The sequence below is a fragment of the Scleropages formosus genome, chromosome 4, assembly GCF_900964775.1.
Source record: "Scleropages formosus chromosome 4, fSclFor1.1, whole genome shotgun sequence".
Classification (NCBI taxonomy): Eukaryota; Metazoa; Chordata; class Actinopteri; order Osteoglossiformes; family Osteoglossidae; genus Scleropages; species Scleropages formosus.
Window position 1 is genome coordinate 34625056 of NC_041809.1, and position 17475 is coordinate 34642530.

The 17475-nt window shown below is 45.3% G+C and overlaps 1 protein-coding gene across 2 annotated transcripts; it reads right to left on the reverse strand.

Annotated features, from left to right (window-relative positions):
- Nucleotides 1–423: 423 nt before the first annotated feature.
- On the reverse strand, nt 424–17214 carry LOC108934152 (PWWP domain-containing protein 2A-like). 2 transcript variants are annotated; one of them, XM_029251452.1, is made up of 3 exons: nt 15820–17214; nt 10034–10942; nt 424–1689 (listed from the first exon to the last, which is right to left on the reverse strand). In XM_029251452.1, exons 1-3 carry the CDS (start codon nt 16923–16925, stop codon nt 1665–1667), a joined length of 2040 nt encoding a protein of 679 aa, XP_029107285.1. In that variant the 5' UTR covers nt 16926–17214; the 3' UTR covers nt 424–1664. The 2 variants fall into 2 exon arrangements, with proteins under 2 accessions (XP_029107285.1, XP_029107284.1); XM_029251451.1 differs by lacking the exon at nt 424–1689 and having other exon boundaries at nt 8783–10942.
- Nucleotides 17215–17475: the final 261 nt, after the last annotated feature.

Sequence of the window (17475 nt, forward strand, 5' to 3'; positions counted from 1 at the left end):
TTATCCCACTGTATAAATGGGCAAATTATTGCAAGCTGCTTTCAAGAAAAATGTCAGTTAAATTAATAAATGCAATAGCAGGTATAAACAAGGTAACAGAGATAAAGTACAGTTCACTGATATATTAACAGTATGTATTTGTTGCGGCAGTGGTGTAGTGGGTTGGACCAGGTCCTGCCTTCCGGTGGGTCTGGGGTTCGAGTCCCACTCGGGGTGCTTGCGACGGACTGGCGTCCGTCCTGTCCTGGGTGTGTCCCCTCCCCCTCCAGCCTTGCGCTCTGTGTTGCCGGGTTGGGCTCCGGCTCCCCGTGACCCTGTATGGGACAAGCGGTTTCAGATGGTGTGTGTGCGAGAGGTGTATTTGTTGCTGTTGCTGTGTAGTCATCTAGTGTTAACACAGTAAGATTGTTACCATGGGGCACAGAGACTCTGAGGTCATTACTTTGAAAAGCCATTTGTGGAACTATTTCTTGCGGTGTAACGTGTGGGACGTGATCACACACCGCGCATTAACGGAGATCGTTGAAAAAAACAAACCACATTCAAAAGAAATGCAAAATTCAGGTTTACTGTTTTTTGTAAAGGTATACAGATAGAGAAACAAAAGGTTTCATGAGCGACCACTGAAAGTTTAGGCAGGAAACAGATTGTCCCGAAAAGCGTTCGTCTTCGACAGAGAGGGAGGGAGGGCCTGGCCAGCGGCGTCGCCGTGCCCCTCCCCCCACCCCCAGGCGTTGTCGCTCCCCTCGCTTCTCTCACCCGCCGCGCTGCGTCCGATGGCCTCGATCTCGCGCCGTCCTGCTTCCTGGTCTTTGGCCTCGGAGGGAACCACTGGGGACTCGTGTTGTTAAGCCGTGCGTCTTTCCCTGTGCAAGCCGTGTGTGTGTGTGTGTGTGTGTGTGTGCGTGTGTGTGTGTGAGACAGACAGAGAAAGAGCAGAAGCGCAACACTGTACACATGTGCTTAAATACACGCGTCTGTTGGAGAAAACCGGTTCGGGAAATGCTTTCAGCCCAGCAACAGTCAAGTCCCCCTGGGCTGCAGTCTGGAGAGGGAAGGAGGGAGGGGTCGGAACAAAGTCATCGTAAGGCTGTCTGGAGCTCAGAGACCATCTCAGCATCTCTGCATCAACAGGTGCACAAAGAAGGACGGCAACATTGGATTATTTCAAGACAACTTCACACCAAAGCCCTGTTATCTGTGACTGATTTGTTCTAGCATAGCACATGCAATATCAATTGCATCGAACGACAATTTTTCTTTTTTTATAAGTGGATTTCAAGATCACAGGAAAAACAGACAATTTTAAAAACCCTGCCATAAAACGACGTCCCGTAACGTGTTTTTTTTTTTTTTTGTTTTTTGTTTTCTTAAATCAATAGCTGTCAGAAGACCTTCCCCGTGTGCTTCTCAATATTGCAGGTGTCCCGTGGCAGTCAAACTGTCTCCGATCACATGCTTCAAACATGGATGCATACACAAGCCAGCACAAGTAAATGGTTTTCAGCATGGTGGAGGGGTACTTGAGAGGGAAGGAGGCTGGGTTTATTCCTTATAAATATATATAGTTCTTCCTCTTAAATAAAAAATAAGGATTCCGTTACTTCCGTGCCCTCGTCCCCGGATGGCTCTCCGCCAGTGGCAGTATTTGGATTCCGGAGCGATCAGCAGCCCTTCAGTGTTGCAGTGCTGTAAGAGAGCAGAGAACAGGGGGGAGGGGGGTGAGGACACAGTCACAGGTCGACGTGCCACCGCTTCCCACCGGATCCTCCACAGAAACTGTTTCTCGGCGCTCTCGGCTGCAAATACGAACGCAAGGAACAAGTGCAGGAGTGTAAGAATATTACGTTGTAAATGGAGCAAAGTTCTGGAGATCCGGGCAGAAGCGTCGATGGAGGAGATCACCTGCCTTCTCCAAGACTGCGTGTGCAACCCCTCGCTGCGCCGGCATTCCGCACAAGGTACAGCGGTGCTCGAGGCTACGAACGTGTAACCGCAACGTTGCCGGTTCAAGTCCCAGAAGACGCTTTGCTGTTACACCCTTGACAAAGGGCCTTTACTTTAAAGGCATAATAACGTGAACGAGATGCGTTGCCCGAAATGTCCGGGTACTACGCCATGGAACATTATTGCTAATATTTCTTGGCCCCCAGTACGTGGACAGGTTGCTACACCCCTGCAATTGTTTTCTTTGGTAAAATATCTAAACATAGAAATGAACGTTTATGACTCATGGATAAGAGAGGCAAGTTTCAGGGAAAAACTAACGGATGAAACTTTCCCAGCATTCACAGCACGATCTCACTGCACCAGATGTGAAGCGCCGGTACCTGTCAGTCAGGTGTTCGAAGCCACGCTTCAGCAGCTCCGCCATGTACCTCATGGACGCCTGCTGATCCTTAGAGCCGCGAGCTCCAGCAGGACCTTTGTTAGCTTGTACCGCTTCGAGACCACAAAGGTGCGGGCAGTTCCACCAAACCACCAGCACCAGGAGACGTCTGAATGAAAGGACCGTTTTTTTCCTCCCCATTTATTTTTTAAAATTTAGCTCCATTGCCTTCCTCATGCTCAAAATGTCAGGATAGTTCCCGGGGTCCTGCCCACACTCCCCCCCAACTTGGTCCACACGCACATTTAATATACTGTAGATATCCAACATTCACACTGTGGCTCTCACACAACACATAAAACTAACACAAGAGGTAGGAAAGGCCTCCAGTTTCCATCCAACGTGCACAACACGTTTACTTTCCCTCCTTATGCAGCAAGCAGCCTTAAATCATTTGCTCTCATCCCTCGTAACTTGTACTATCGGCCATTTCTCAACGTGACTTTTAAAGAATCATAGTAACCCAAGCGGCGGATTCATTTAACTGATGTCACTGCGCTGGTTATAGTAGAATATAGTCACTACATACTTAAAGTGTTTAGAAAACCCAACAATTTAAAAACTGGTTCTGAAGAAAAGATACTTTTTCCTCCAACTAAGAAAACTGGGACCAGAAACCTGTTCATAACACCATCTGTTCAAAAAAAAAAAAAAAAAAAAGTTTCAACACTAGCACAAGCAATAAAGGATTGTCTGTATCACTGTCCCTCAATTTATTCAGGGTTAGATTCTGCAAAAGTCTCAGATACAGCAATAAGGGATGCAAAACGTGTCCTAAGAGCTAATATACAAAGCAAGACAGAAGTCAGGCCTGTTAAATTCCACCCAGAGGACCAGCTTCAATCCCTGCTCCTACTGTAACACTTCTAAGGGGCCTAATTCGAATTGTTTCAGTACAAATAACCCAGCACGGCGAATATGAAAGTAACCGATAAATACAAAGCTAATTTTCAGCTGTCAGGTAAATGGATGTGTGTCATTTAAAAATAATAAACATGCCATCTTCAAACTCCTATTCAGTCCGTTATTGACCGATTCATCCCATAAACAGGAGCAGTGTTGAGTTACAATGATGAGCTCCGGTTGAGAGGCGCTACACTGAAACTAAACTTAGTCATGATGGTCTAACATGCATTGCCTGAGACACACTTAACACGTCACACACAGGAAAAACAACTGTGACAAAGATTTGTGTGGCATTTAAAATGTCTCATCTGGGGGAAATGAAAACTACAGAAAACAGCCAACATTTAATATCTGTTTGCAGGCAAGAGAAAAAGCTGTCCGATAAAATATTTTGATTAAATGGTTTCCTTTTCCCATTTCATAGTCCCTGCTGTGTCATGTTTGTTGCGCGTTACTTTTACTGGTATTGCGGGGACTACAGAGATGGGGTCTGAAGGTCTCACTCCGCAATGTGTCCCACCAACACAAAACCTTCAAACCGCTAGGCCCATCTTGTAATGTACTGCACTAGGACAGAGGATTTATTCAGTCCTATAATGAACTTATTTCTAAAAGGTAAGAATTAACTATCAGTCGTTCCCCCCAACCAAATTAAACTTCTCTAATTTTCAGAAGGATGTGTTAGGGTATAAATAATGACAACTAGGTCAGATTCTTGTAGTTAAGATTTTATTTACATAAACTTCAGCACATCAGAAAACATTTACACAATGTCTTCATTTGTCTTCCACCCCCAATAGTTTTATATTCATTATACAGCATTCTTTGATCTGCAAACAGATTCAGAGGACATCAAAATTTCACCAGAATCAGAGTTACCATTCACCGGCATTAATTCACACTTTGGAATTGACAACAATTTGTTCTACTGCCAAGATGTTTGTCTGGAGATTCTCATATATTCAACAGGCATGTGAGAGAGGGTATAACAGAAACAGACACTCTTTCCTCAGAGTCCTAAAAATAAAACTCCCTCAAATCTTACGAGTCTGGACAAGTGCAGCACTAACACTCAGGAGTGTAAATAAAATAAAAATAAAAAAAACCTGAGGTGCACGCAAGCAGAAAGTTAAAGATTATGCATACAAACACACATTTAAAAGGAGATATAGATGAGAGAAAAAAGCAAAAAAAAAAATACAATATTCAAACATTCTTCAGTGTGAGTGTTGCTGAACAAAGTGCTAGTTAACCTTATACAAAAAATAAATTTTAAAAAAAAAAAAAAAAAACCACACACACCAGAGTTGTCCGGTTTTAAAGAAAGGGGTTTGATGACGCATCTCCACTGAGACGCACACACACGACAGTTAGCCACAGTGAGTCGCCTGTCCACAGTACCTGAATTCAAGAGATATTTTATACAAAGCAGAAGCCGTTGTTCACGTTCAAGTTACAGTAAAACTAATCTTGAGCCCTTTTAGATACCAGTCGGGAGAAAGGTCCTGTGCCACCAGAGTGTGACTTACAAAACAGGCCTGAAGCATAGCATAGATAGAGTGAGCGATATGCCTCTTCTATCTCTCTCTCTCTCTCACACACACACACACACACACACACACACACTGAGCAGACTGCAGCGCGATGTTCCTCCTTCGCTGAAGCAGTTACGACATAACCGTACAAAACGGTGCCCAGAAGACTCCAGTTCGACGTGTCCAAAGAACACTTCAGTCCCAGTGCTATAGGTGGTGTAATAAAAACGTATGATTTAAATCAGGAACCATATTAAACAAACAGTCTCACTAGTCCTTATGGGCAGCCTCCCTTGGAGAAGATGCAAAGGGAAGGGGAAAGAAGAAAAAAAAATAAAATAAAAAATAAAGGTTGTGTTACATCGCCACACCAGCCCTGTACTGCAGGCTCTGTGCCGTTACGTGTGACAGAGTACGTCCACAACCGCTTGACTGGTGCGGAACGTGTCTTTACAGTTCAGTGTACTCGGATGATGCGGGGAAAAGAAAAACGGACGAAGGCGGGAAGATGCGGCAACTGCAGACGACCAATAAAACATTTACAACACATTTCAGTGCGAAAAGCAATGGAGATGTGATATGAACGTGAACCATTTTAGCTGTTCCGATTAAACTTATTTAATGATGGCTTTGTAATTATATTTAACGAACAAAATTCACAAAACCATGTTTTTTATTTCACGCTGCTAATATTCATTTACTTCTAAATCTAACATACTTTTGGCATAAAATGAATGTCAATTCATTTCAGCACATTCAGATGGGACAAAGCTATGTCGTTCAACATAAACTACAAAAACAAATGACAAAATAATGACATCAAAGCAAAGTTCACAGTACTGTACAATGTGTACATGGAGGGGTAGCTTTCTAGTTTTCTGTACACTGGTAGGTGACCTGGGACACAATGTGTGTGACAAGTGTGAGTTGGGACAATCATACACAGCACGTAACACGGGAGTGGTTTGAACATTGGGGATGGCAGAGGGCATGAAACATGGGAACATGCCAATAAGCCAGAAAGAGTAAAACAAGAGAGTGGAGGGAGAAAGGGGGAGGAAAAAAAAAAAAAAAAAAAAAAACAAACAACTCTTGGAGGTTATGGACATTTAGTCAACATCATGATGTCTCAGGCTTGATCAAGCACAGTAATCGTCACCGTAATGCTCCTTCGTTCACATAAGAGTCTGGTACTTGTACTTAACTTTGGTTTTAGTGACAGTGCTGCTATGGACGTTTGGTGTTCCCCGAACCTCTCCGAGCAGCCAAGAGCAATTCCATTGACGATCGCTACGACTACAGCCCCGTCAGTGACCCCATTCTGCATTTCCGCTCCAACGGAAATGTTGCCACCGTAAGGAAACTCTTTGCGTCTGGATGGAATTGCTCCGCTACCGGCCATCACTCCCTGCGCTAGAAAGCCCTGCCGCATAAAACACGGCATCAGAACCATATTTGCTCACTGAAGCATTTTGTACGGTCAGTCAAACAGAGCTCTCAGTAGTGCCTCTCATGAAATGAATGAAACAAAGTTACACGTTAAGGTTACCGTTAAATGGAAAATAACCGGAAATAAATTTAATAAAAAAAAAAAAAAAAAAAAAAAAAAAAAAAAAAAAAAAAAAAAAAAAAAAAAAAAAAAAAAAACTACAGGCTACCTGGTACCTGTATTTACAAACGGGTCCCAAAACCCTAAACGACAATACTGAGCCATTTCCCCCACAGCCTGCCATGATACAGTAAAATGCCGAAGAGAGCCTCTACCAAGAATAAAGTCTAAGAAATAAGACGTCCCCTCATCCTCATGTTCTCCACTAGTGTTATTGAGAGCTACAAGGAAAGGTAAAGAGGCGAGTTGTCCAGGTTGAGTCAAGTTCACGCAAGGGAGGTCCAAGCCCTACTTATATGTACATTTCCGGTTTTACAACTCACATGTTCAAGTAAAAAAGACAACAACTCTACCACCCTTATTGCAAACAAAAAAAAAAAAAAAAAAAAAAAAAATGCATATTCAAGTATTGGTTTCCAAAACCAACAGCAATTTCATTACTTTGACTTCAAATATCCTCTACAATTAATGCAAGAGATGCCAACAGCAGCAAGCAGTGTGCTTCGCCTCTTCTTCCCAACGTCTCATAGTGTTCTTTCCATCCCACTTGGAAAACAACAAGGCCACTCATTATTCTACGTTAAAGAAATTCCTGAAGTGGCCATGTTAACATTAATATTTCACTTGTCAAAATATTAATTTGAAATGTGAAACAATTATTTCACCCTGAACACAGTGCTCTAAAATAAGACTATTCCAAAAATGTGGGATATTTCAGTGAATTACAAAAAATAACTCCGCATTTTAGCACATTTTGTGTAACTTCCTGAAAGAATAAGCATGTGCAAATGCACGTACAAGGTCAGATAAATATAACAGCATTCCGCATCTGCCGTTGCACCGAGTCCCAATGACAGACTAGGCATCTGAACGCATCTCCCAAAAAAATGCGCCCACCCATGACATCCTCACTCGGCTCCAATGAGTCACGACTCTTTAAACATCGCTGTTTTTGAATCCAAGCGGTTAAAGCTGTACAGAAGGTGCGAAGACTGTACAGATGCTGTGCAGCAACACTAGAAACATTCTGCATGAGCAACCTGAATTTCTTCCATAGGACTTTTGGTTTCAATTTTGGTTCGGTTTGTTGAATTCGCTGGCTAGGCTCCGCATTGTATAAGGTACGCCAAATAAAAATAAAGTAGTAAATTTCACTGTTACGTTCATGCTAATCTGTTCATGGTATTGACAAACCAGTAAGTAGCTATAAAAACCATTTTCCACCCCACAGCTAGTCAGATAACATTAACTAACGCAGTAGCTAATTCTTTGGCTATCCAAATGCTGAATTAAAATAATTTAAAATAACTCAATTACAAAAATATTTACAAGCTAGTGTATAAAGAACTCCTGGTTTTCCCTCATTTGCTATATGAATATATATATTCAGACCAGATGTACTCTCAGAATATATAGTGTGACTGTATTTCCTATTTCCTCCTCCCACTTTTTGTGTTATTTTTATTAGCCATCGAGAAATCCACCAAATCCCCATGGTGACTATTTTATTCCAAACAGATGTTTATTCGTGCAAACTGCATGTATGAATGGAATAACATTTCATGCATGCAAACGCTCACTTGAGAATGCGAGCACATAGATTTAAGGATTCGGAATGAAAATGTATCTAATAAGATCAGCGTGTGAACCCGGCCATGAAGGAGGAGGTAAGTTTGCCATCATTACGTGGAATGGTAAAATGAGTAAATATGAGATAGCACTGTACTACAAAATTTGATTTTACAAGCATTTTAAACTCCTAACACGGAAAACTTTTCTTCCTTCGCCCGTGAAGAATGTGCTAAATTTTGGAACAGGAAAGCTGCGTCTTGATGGAAACACTGGTTGATGGGGCTGAGAAGGACGCGAGACTCAAGACAACAGCTATGCGTGTCTCCACAGAGGTAGGACACTTCTAACGGAGCATTAATGACAAAGGCTGATTCTACATATGTTCACTTTTCCCGTACTGAGAAAGATTAAGTTATTTGTTCCAACACCAGCAGCACGACAGACACCTCCTGCAACACAGATGAGAGCGGCTTAAAACTTTCAGAACCGGTTCAAACACCTGAAAAAGGTATCCAGAGAGCGTCACTCCATTGTTATTCATTCAGAGATAAATTCTTGCACTGGTACTAACCCGAAAGAAAATGAACAGAAAGACCGATCTAGAGAGGCACTACACGAACTTTATCGTCTTGGTTTTGTTTTTTTAAAAAAAGAAAAAAAAAAAAAAAAAAAAAACAAGTGATTTGTATTATTTGACAAGAACGAAAGGAACGGAGCGTAAGGAGTCGCCAAAGAGCACCAACGTAAAAGACCCGAGGTACGTTATTACAATGAATTGTCCTCGACCGCCTGACTGTCCACTTTATCCCTCCGTCGCCCAGAATCCTGAACTGCTCGCTCCTCTTCTCGCCCTCGCTGCAGCCCGTTACAGACGAGAGAACAGCAAGTAAAGTCGCGAAGACGCGCGCTCTCGCTTCACTTTCCCCTGCATTCTCTCCCTTGCTGGTGTTTCTGTCGAGGGGGGATGTAAAACTGCCTGGTTGTTAAGTTAGGGCTAAATTTCAACTCGAGGACTCAAGAATTCCTAGCTTTTGTTTCTTGCGAAAGAAGGCTCACGTCTCGAACTGCGTGAGCAGGCCACGCACTTCGGGGCTGAGCTGTTTGGCAGCCTTGGCTGCTTCAGCGATGGCTTTGCGGTACGGCCCCTTTCTTTTCTTGTCGAAGCGCGTCTGGAAGCTTTCTAAGAAAGGGGTGAGCTGAGATAGAGGCAGGCAAGAAGTGGTGGGCGAACCAAACCATGACACCCTGGCTTCCTGCGTTATTAATAGCCCGCTGTCCCTACGACTGACGGTAATGGAGAGGATGCGAGCCGGCCACCAAGGGAAGCCGCAAATTTTTGCCCAGACAATATCCCCAACGCAAACGGTCCTGCTATCGAGAGTGATGCACTTTGAAACGTTTTTGGAAAAGACTTTAGCTTTCAGGGACTTGTTACGCTTTTTGCCCTCCTTGGAAGCCGGCGAGGAGGTGGCAGCCGCAGCACAGGGGCTAGGGTGTGAGGACACCTGCAGGACACCGGGTGGAGCAAAGACAACCGTCTCGGTAGAACTACACTCCGAGTTGGAGGACTTCAAGTCATCTGCGCTATCGACACTGTAAATGGAGGCGTTAGAGGAGTCCAGCCGGTTAGGGTTTAGGCTCATGCAAACGGCGGCACCGCCAGGCTTTCTACCGCGCTTCCTGGGCCTTCCGCGCCTCCCCACACCCCCCTTCTGTTGCTCTGGTATTGCGCATGGGTCCCTGTGATCCTCAACAGTCTTAGGCTGGGGACTGGGCTCCAGTTCAGGAGGGGGTCGGGAACTGGAACGGCTGTCAGGTGTCGGGTCGGGTTCGAGCACTAAAGCGGGGCCCTCGATTTCAACGAGAGTGGCGGCCTCACCTGCGGAGCAGGAGGAAAAGGAGGAGGAGGACTGTGCAGAGGGGCAGCAGCTCAGAGGTGGATTAGGCTCTACTACACCTGCCAGCACGTTCTCTGCGCCTGCTGGCTTACATGTGGAAGGGTGGTTCTCCTCATTACGGTACCTTTGGGGCTTGATGCGGATGCGGGGCGGGAGTGGGTTGCCACCGCCTGGGCCTCCCCCACCGCTCCCACTGATCTGGTGCAGTCGCCGGGTGAAGTGGACCTTCTGGTGGGTGTCCCGAAGAGAAGCCCTTGTAGTCTTGCCATGGGCGCCGCTGGTTACCGTGTTGCGCTGCCTCTTCTGCGCTTTGGCCATCTTCAGCACCTCGCGTGCCTTGGAGTGGTCTACATTTTTGCTCTGAAGCACCTTCTTGGTGCCCAGCTGGACTCGGGACGTGCTGCTGGACATTGCCGACACCCCTCGGACGACACGGTTTCCAGCTGCTCCACCTTTCACCTGCCCAACTGCTGGCGCCTGGCGTTTGGGTGCCTCGGCACCCCGTCCCTTCTCTTCGGGCCGCGGCCGCTTGCCAGCGCTAGCCATGCTGTCATTGCGCCGGCGTTTGGCATCCTCCCCCCCGCAGGCTGACCCAGGGCCTCTCCTCACCTCACGCTTGTCGCTGGTCACCGCGCTTTTGCACTTATCACAGAGCACCTGGCGCGGCCGCAGCTTGATGGCATTCATGATAGATGTGGGCTCCTCCCGGTACAGCCTGCGCTTCGGCCGCTTGATCTTACGTGGAGGAGGCTGAGGTATTGACTGGTTGTAAGTGTCCCTGATAAACAATGGCGGTGGATAAGGTACCCCTTCCTGAAACAAGGGAGGGGGTTTTGAGGTCCACAAGTTGGGGCTGGAACTAGACAATTCAGGGGTTTGCTCAGGTTCCTTGGGGGTCATATCGGAGGAATCCTGCACTTCCCCCTTCTCCATCTCTAACTGGAATGGTTCTGTCTTTAGCTGCATAGAATCACACTTATCCCTGTAATCCCTCTTGGGAAATATGGTGACTGGAATTCCATAGGGTCCAAATCTGGAAAAAGAGAGGAAGTTAAAGTATGAAAACAAAAAAAGATGTAAAGATATTTTTCTATCATCTTTTGTTCCCAACAACATACTTCCAGGGCAAATAACTGGCAGTGTGCTTTCAGTTCATTCCATTACGCACGGCCATAAAAGAAAGCGTTAGTATTCAAAAAAAGCCCATGTTTTTCTGTAAAAAGACCAGGGAGCAGAAAGGCTGATTCAGTTAATATTTCAGGACCCGTAAAGTGCTCACACAATACATTAAATTCACCAAAAAGTGACTGCTTCATTAAGAATACATAGTACTAGAATTGAGAAACAGGGTTATTTTTTAAATAATGAATCTCATCAGCAAAGTTCTTAAACATTGTGTCTAGAGATGACAATTTTATGCTTGTGGCCATCCATGTAGCTAAATAAGCACTTCAAATTTATGGTGGCTCAATAGTAGTTCAAAGTAGTTTTAGGACACAGTATTTCAGTTATATTACCACATCATAAAACCCTGTTTCAACATTTAAGACCGACAATGAAAAACACTTTGCCACGGGAAGTGTCAATTTTTGATAAGGCCATCATGACGCACAGCTCCAGGTGGGGTTTCTGGGTGTTGGCAAATCCAGGTACCAGATGACCCCGAAACCCCAACCTGGGGCATATTGAGACGTTTACCGAAACGTGTCCAACAGCTCAGCGTGGAAACGGCGCTCTCACAGAACCGCTAGTCCCGTAGTACTGCAACACCTCACACAGTGCCCGAACCAAACCTTGCTACCATCAGGGGAGCAAGGGCACCTGCCCAACACCACTACTTACATCCCCATCATTAGAGTGCACTAAAGACAAGCTTTGTGAATCTCTTGAAAACCTGTCTCTGCTCAACACACCTCAAAAGGTTTTGCTTATTCCATGAGTCACTTAATAATCATTACAGACACCTCCACCACACCGTGATCTTACTGCACTCCTACCCCTTTGGCTGCATGGTGGTCCCACTCACAAGGGATCCAAAAAAAAAAAAAAAAAAAAAAAAAAAAAATCAAGTTGGTGAGTTCTAGGTTTTGGCTTTCATGTGATGCAATGAGTTGCTTTCCTCCTTCAGAAATGCTGAATCTCTTTCAACGTTCAAGAAGGACTTTAAAACACTCCTCTTTAAAACCCACGTCTCTTCCCATCTCCTAACAGCTCCATTAGTATCGAATCATCTGTCACAACCGCTTTTTCCATTTCCTATCAATTCTATAGGCAGTTACTGTGCATTACTAGACTAGATCTAACTGCACTTCCAGGCTTTGCCTGTTGTGCTCTTCCCATTGCTTCACATCACATTGGAGAAAAGCATCTGTTAAATTTACATCTATGCATTCTTCTAACCCCTTTCTCCAAACCAACTTACATTGTTAAGCTACCTCCACCTATTTAGCCATTTATAGAGCTGGGTAATTTTTATTAGACCAGTTTAGGGTAAGTACCTTACTCTAGGGAACTCCAGCTGGAGGTTGGATTCAAACCTACAACCTTTCTGTACAAAAGGCAGGAGCTCTTACCACTACGCTACCGGCAGCTACCTGGTAAAGTTTACCAAAATTCTGGTAAGCCACCAAAATGTCAACATCTAAATATAAGCGGGATGGTTTGAATAAATGTTTTAATTCGATGGGCTCATTTTCTCAAGACTGACCTTGTGAATGGTTGCTGTTACAGTCTAATAGGTTCACATGTCTGAACTAATACACCACAGCCCAGCTAAGATAAATTTGTCACCGCAGAGACCCTTGAACAGTGTGAAATGGACAGTGAGAAGTGGCAGTCCTTTGAGAATCTAACAGTAAAAGGCCAGTTTACGGAATCAGAATTTCATTACAATTACTTTCTCAAGAAGCTCAAGCGATCAAGTCAAACGTCCACATCCTGGCAATCCAGTTTCAAATAAAGTTTCCAGCTGTGTGCAATCTAAGTGACATTTTTATTGAACATGTACACTTTTCAGTAAGAGTGTGAACTGTGTTGGTAAAATGTCATTTTTTTAAATAAATATTTTCAAAAAAAGTTGTTTTCATTTGCTTTGTATGAATCATTATTACATCAGCTACTTGAAAGCAGCCACATTTCGAGCCTGAACCCCAACCACCACCCCGGCGCCTCTGCTACCACACCTACATGTGCTTTAACAACGCGAGTCAGCATGATGCTATGAACTCTGCTCAAAGCGGGGATTTTTTTCTGTTAAAGTACCCTTTTCCATTATTTTGGCCAAAAGACAAAAATAACATTGTCAAAAGCGTGTGATGAGCTCTCTAAGCCAGGGGTGCAACATTTGCAGTTGAGACTGTTGCCCCAAAAAAAAAAAAAAAAATAATAATCTTGTCTGAACATCTCTGGACATTTTTGTCCAAAAACCGCAGGGAAACGTAAGGGTGTTGCCAAGGTTTAAATGGCTAAAATACCAAAAGGATGATTACAAGCAAAAATAAAACATCTATAATATAAACTCTTAAACGCTACACAGTTGTATTAACTAATTACTGTAGTATTTTACATGACTATACACTCAAGCGGTTCACAAAAAAAATTAACCATAGCTGAACACTGATGCAAAAAGCACACAGTCCGCACTTAAAGTGGTGCAACATGAAAAGTGCCATTCACATCCGTTCGAAATGTTTCTAATTATAAAAAGATCTTGGGTCACATTAGTTGCCTAACAAGACACTGACTCGCACAATTTCACAGCAAAAATATACCAAGTTGCATTCTTTCACTTTTTAAAAAACAAATTTTGCAAAACTCAATTATTAAAAGAGGATAAATGTTTTGTTTGTTCAAAAACTGCACCAAATCAAGGGTTCAGAAAGTCTTCCTGATGTCTATAGATGTCACACAACTACTCCAAAACACTATGTATATATTCCCATAAAAGAAAAAACTGAAACAGCAGAAAATTCAGGCTGGAGACTTCAAAATCAACACAAATATTTCACACTGCATGAATCTGCCTGCAACCACACACCCGGCCTGGAAAGTACACACTGTTCTTTACCGGTCCCCCCTCCTTTCCCCTACAAAAACTATGGACCAGCAAACCGCTTATCTTGGGACTATCATTTATATTTATTCATTCATTCAGCTGATTCTTTTCTCCAAAGTGACTTACAACATTAAGGTGTTTAACAATTATTTACCCATCTATACAGCTGGGCAATTTTTACTGAAGCAATTTAGGGTAAGTACCTTGCTCAAGGGTACTACAGTTGGAGGTGGGAATCAAACCTGCAACCTTTGGGTGCAAAGGCTCTAAACACTACACTGCAAGCTGTCCCAGCCTATCAACAGATGAACAATGAGGAACAAATCATAATGTTGTGTTTGATCCAAAAGCGATACGGCCAACTGAAGGGCCTTGCCACCAAAGGTCAAAGGTGACTCGGAGACCATTGGCATTTCCCCAACTGCTGCCACGACACAGTGGATGCCAGTAAAGAGTAAACCGCTCAGAGAGAAGTGGTGCAGCAGAGTACGAGTCTCACGCTACTAATGTATTTTGAACTTCAGTTCTGCTAAATAAATGTAATGACCCTCCTAAGAACAGTACGTCCTTCTCTACTTTTTGTTGAGAATTATAGCTCTTACCACAAGGTCTCCCATTGTCATTTTAAAAAACACAAAGCATTGAGATTAAAACAAAATTGACCATGGATTAATAGCTATTTTGCAGGAAGTTGAAGATCCATGTGAAGAAAACACAGACAACAAAGGGAGCACACAGTGTCCAGGATAAGGACAATGTCTTGCGGCGTGAAGGATCCTAGTTTGAATCCCACTCATGCCGTAGTACCCTTGATTCGGGTACTTACCTTAAATTGTCACAGCAGAAATTATTCTGTTGCTTTATCTATCTTGCGTTTTATGCACCTACTCGAGCAACGTATGTCGGTGCTTCAAGCGGAAGGTAACAAACTAGGTTTACAAGAGTCACATGTCTGCAGCCATGTCTTTTTCTCTTAATGTAATGCACAAATTGTATTTTTGCTGAGGTGTACGTCGCTTTGGGCAAAAGCATCTGCTAAATGAATAAATGTAAGTGGATAAATTGCTGCAAAACTGGTTATTTAACACTGTGTGTTGCCTTGTTCAAAAGTGCCAGTTACATAACAGTCAATGATCATGATACGAATTTAGGGTTAAACCTCTGCTGGACACCAGGGCTGATTCAGTTCAGTACCCAGAGCGTCAGTTCACCTTGAAAAACCTCTTCGCCGATGATCCAACCTGAAGTTTTACCTACTGTAACTCAACCGAACACAGCAACACCAGTACATCTCTACAGTGACAATATACGCTAAGGTTCTGGGTTTAAAACCCACTTCTTCTGCAGTACCCTTGAATAAAGGTACTTAAGCAGCATTGATACAGTAACACCACCCTGTTGTAAAACTGATTACACTGTAAAAGGAGCTTAGACAAAGTGTCAGTTAAACAAAAGTTTAAAACAATAATAGGACGTGGACAGAAGTAAACAAAGAGAAAAGCCTAACCTTACTGATACAGATGTGTGGTGTATAAATACTACAGTACCGTGTAAGTCAAGTGTATACAGTACATACATTATATACTCTGTATATACACTGCATATACTATAGTAGGGAGAGAGGGAGGGAGGGAAATGGCCATGCTCATCTCCACCCTTCCCGTCCTGGATTGATCATATCCATAACGAGCAATGTGAACACGATGTCCAAACCCAGGCTGATCTCGCGCCAGTCTTCGGGCCCCGCGAGGTGCTCAGCCTAAGGTGGTGGGTGCGCGCGCACAGCTGCGCGCGGTTCACCGCGGTAAAGGCACAGGCGCTCAGCTCGACGTGACGGGCGGTACGGAACGCGGTACCTTTTGTTGAGGTCCATGAGGACCCCGGAGAAGACCTTCTCCCCCAGGTGGAAGGACACCACGAGCGCGTCGTCGATGATGTGGTCGAGGCACACGCGCACCTCGGACCCGGGCACGAGCTGCGCCACGGAGTCGGGCTCGCGCTCCACGACGTCCATCATGATCGCCGCCGGTTCCGAACGCGGCGCATCATCGGCGCTCGGCGGACGCGACTCGGTTGCCATGGAGTCCACGGGGAACGTCCGCTGCTGCGCCGCGGCGCGAGGCGCTCTTTCCTCCGGGGAGTCGCCGCAGGAGCCGTTCGCGGCGCTCCAGTTGTCCCGGCCCCTCCAAAGCGGGCTTGAACCCGGCTGCGAAAACGGCACGGCTCCGTCCTCCCGCGCAGCTTCGGAACTGTTCGGCACATCCGCTTCGGAAGGGGCGGCCCGGTGGAGCCGTCCGTACTGCTGAGCGGGTTCCGGCGGCGTCGCGCTCTGCGAAGAAGTCGGATCCCCTGTCGGATCCCCTGTCGGATTCCCGCCCCCCTCCTCGGGCGCTTCTGTTCCGCCAGCTCCGCTCGGGACGCGGCAGTCCGCAGCAGCAACCGCCGCCGAAGCACCTTCCGCAGTGAGGCAGCTCGCCAGCAGCGGTTCCGAGTCCCAGCCGGCGGAACCGGGCTGAGAAGAGAAGGCGCGGGGTGCCTCTGGACCGACCTCCTCCTCGTCCGGAGCCGCCGCCGCACTCAAACGGGCCTCCGCCGTGTGGCTCGACGCCTCTCGCAACTGGTGGCAGCTCGGTGCCTCCTCAGCTTCATCCTGCCCGGGACACGGCGCTCCCACGGACCCCGCAGCAGCAGTCGGGAGGGCTTCTCCCGCGGCTCGCGCGCCCGGCCTGTCCCGCTCCTCAGCCCGCAGCCGCAGCAGCCTGCGCTCCTCCTCCTCCTCCTCGGGCTCAGCTGCATCTTCACCCCACTCCGAGGGCACAAGGTCCGTTACCGACGAGCATTTTGTCGCATGCTCGCTCTCGGGTTGGACGCCCTCCGGAGCCGGCTCTGGTTCGAGTTCTGCTCCATCCCCCACTGTCGATGGTGCCCCAGCAGCTCTTGGCTCCGCAGCCACGGCCGCCATTTTCTTTGCAATTGGCAACCACTATCGGAGCTTGGCCTTCTCCTGCTGATAAGATATGAACCCGCCCACCACAACCAAAAGCACTTATAATTGGCTAGAATATCAAAATCTCGTAGTCGAGTGGTTCTCATTTCCGTCAATCACTAGATTGCGTTCTAAGAGCGTTCCTAATTGGCTGATTTTTTTTTCCTCAATAAACATCGACGTTCTGTAGAGGGCGCCACGAGGAGAGCGATACATTGTGTGTGGAAGTTTTACCTGTAAAATAACGAGGAATATTAGGTTTTGAGTTCAGACATTAAATAATAATGTTTACTATAATGTTTACACGTGTCTCTAGCTGTTTTCCTGTACTCACAGGCTCTGAAGGAAATACTGTAATAAAAATTAAAAATTCAGTCTCCAGTTGCATGTAACTTTGTTATATTTCTTATAACTGAAAGAAGAAAGCAATGCAGAGAGAGGCAGGTGGTTGCATTGTATAAGAGTATAGAGATAATTGGGTGTCTGCCCACTTCTGATTAATTGGACAGAACCAAAGGTTGCAGGT

Bases quoted from the DNA above. Each gene is read 5' to 3' on its own strand.
- LOC108934152 (XM_029251451.1), bottom strand. From the start codon at position 16,925: ATGGCGGCCGTGGCTGCGGAGCCAAGAGCTGCTGGGGCACCATCGACA. The intron at 10,943-15,819 runs GTACCGCGTTCC...CTCTTTTTCCAG, and splicing joins CTCATGGACCTCAACAAAAG to ATTTGGACCCTATGGAATTC.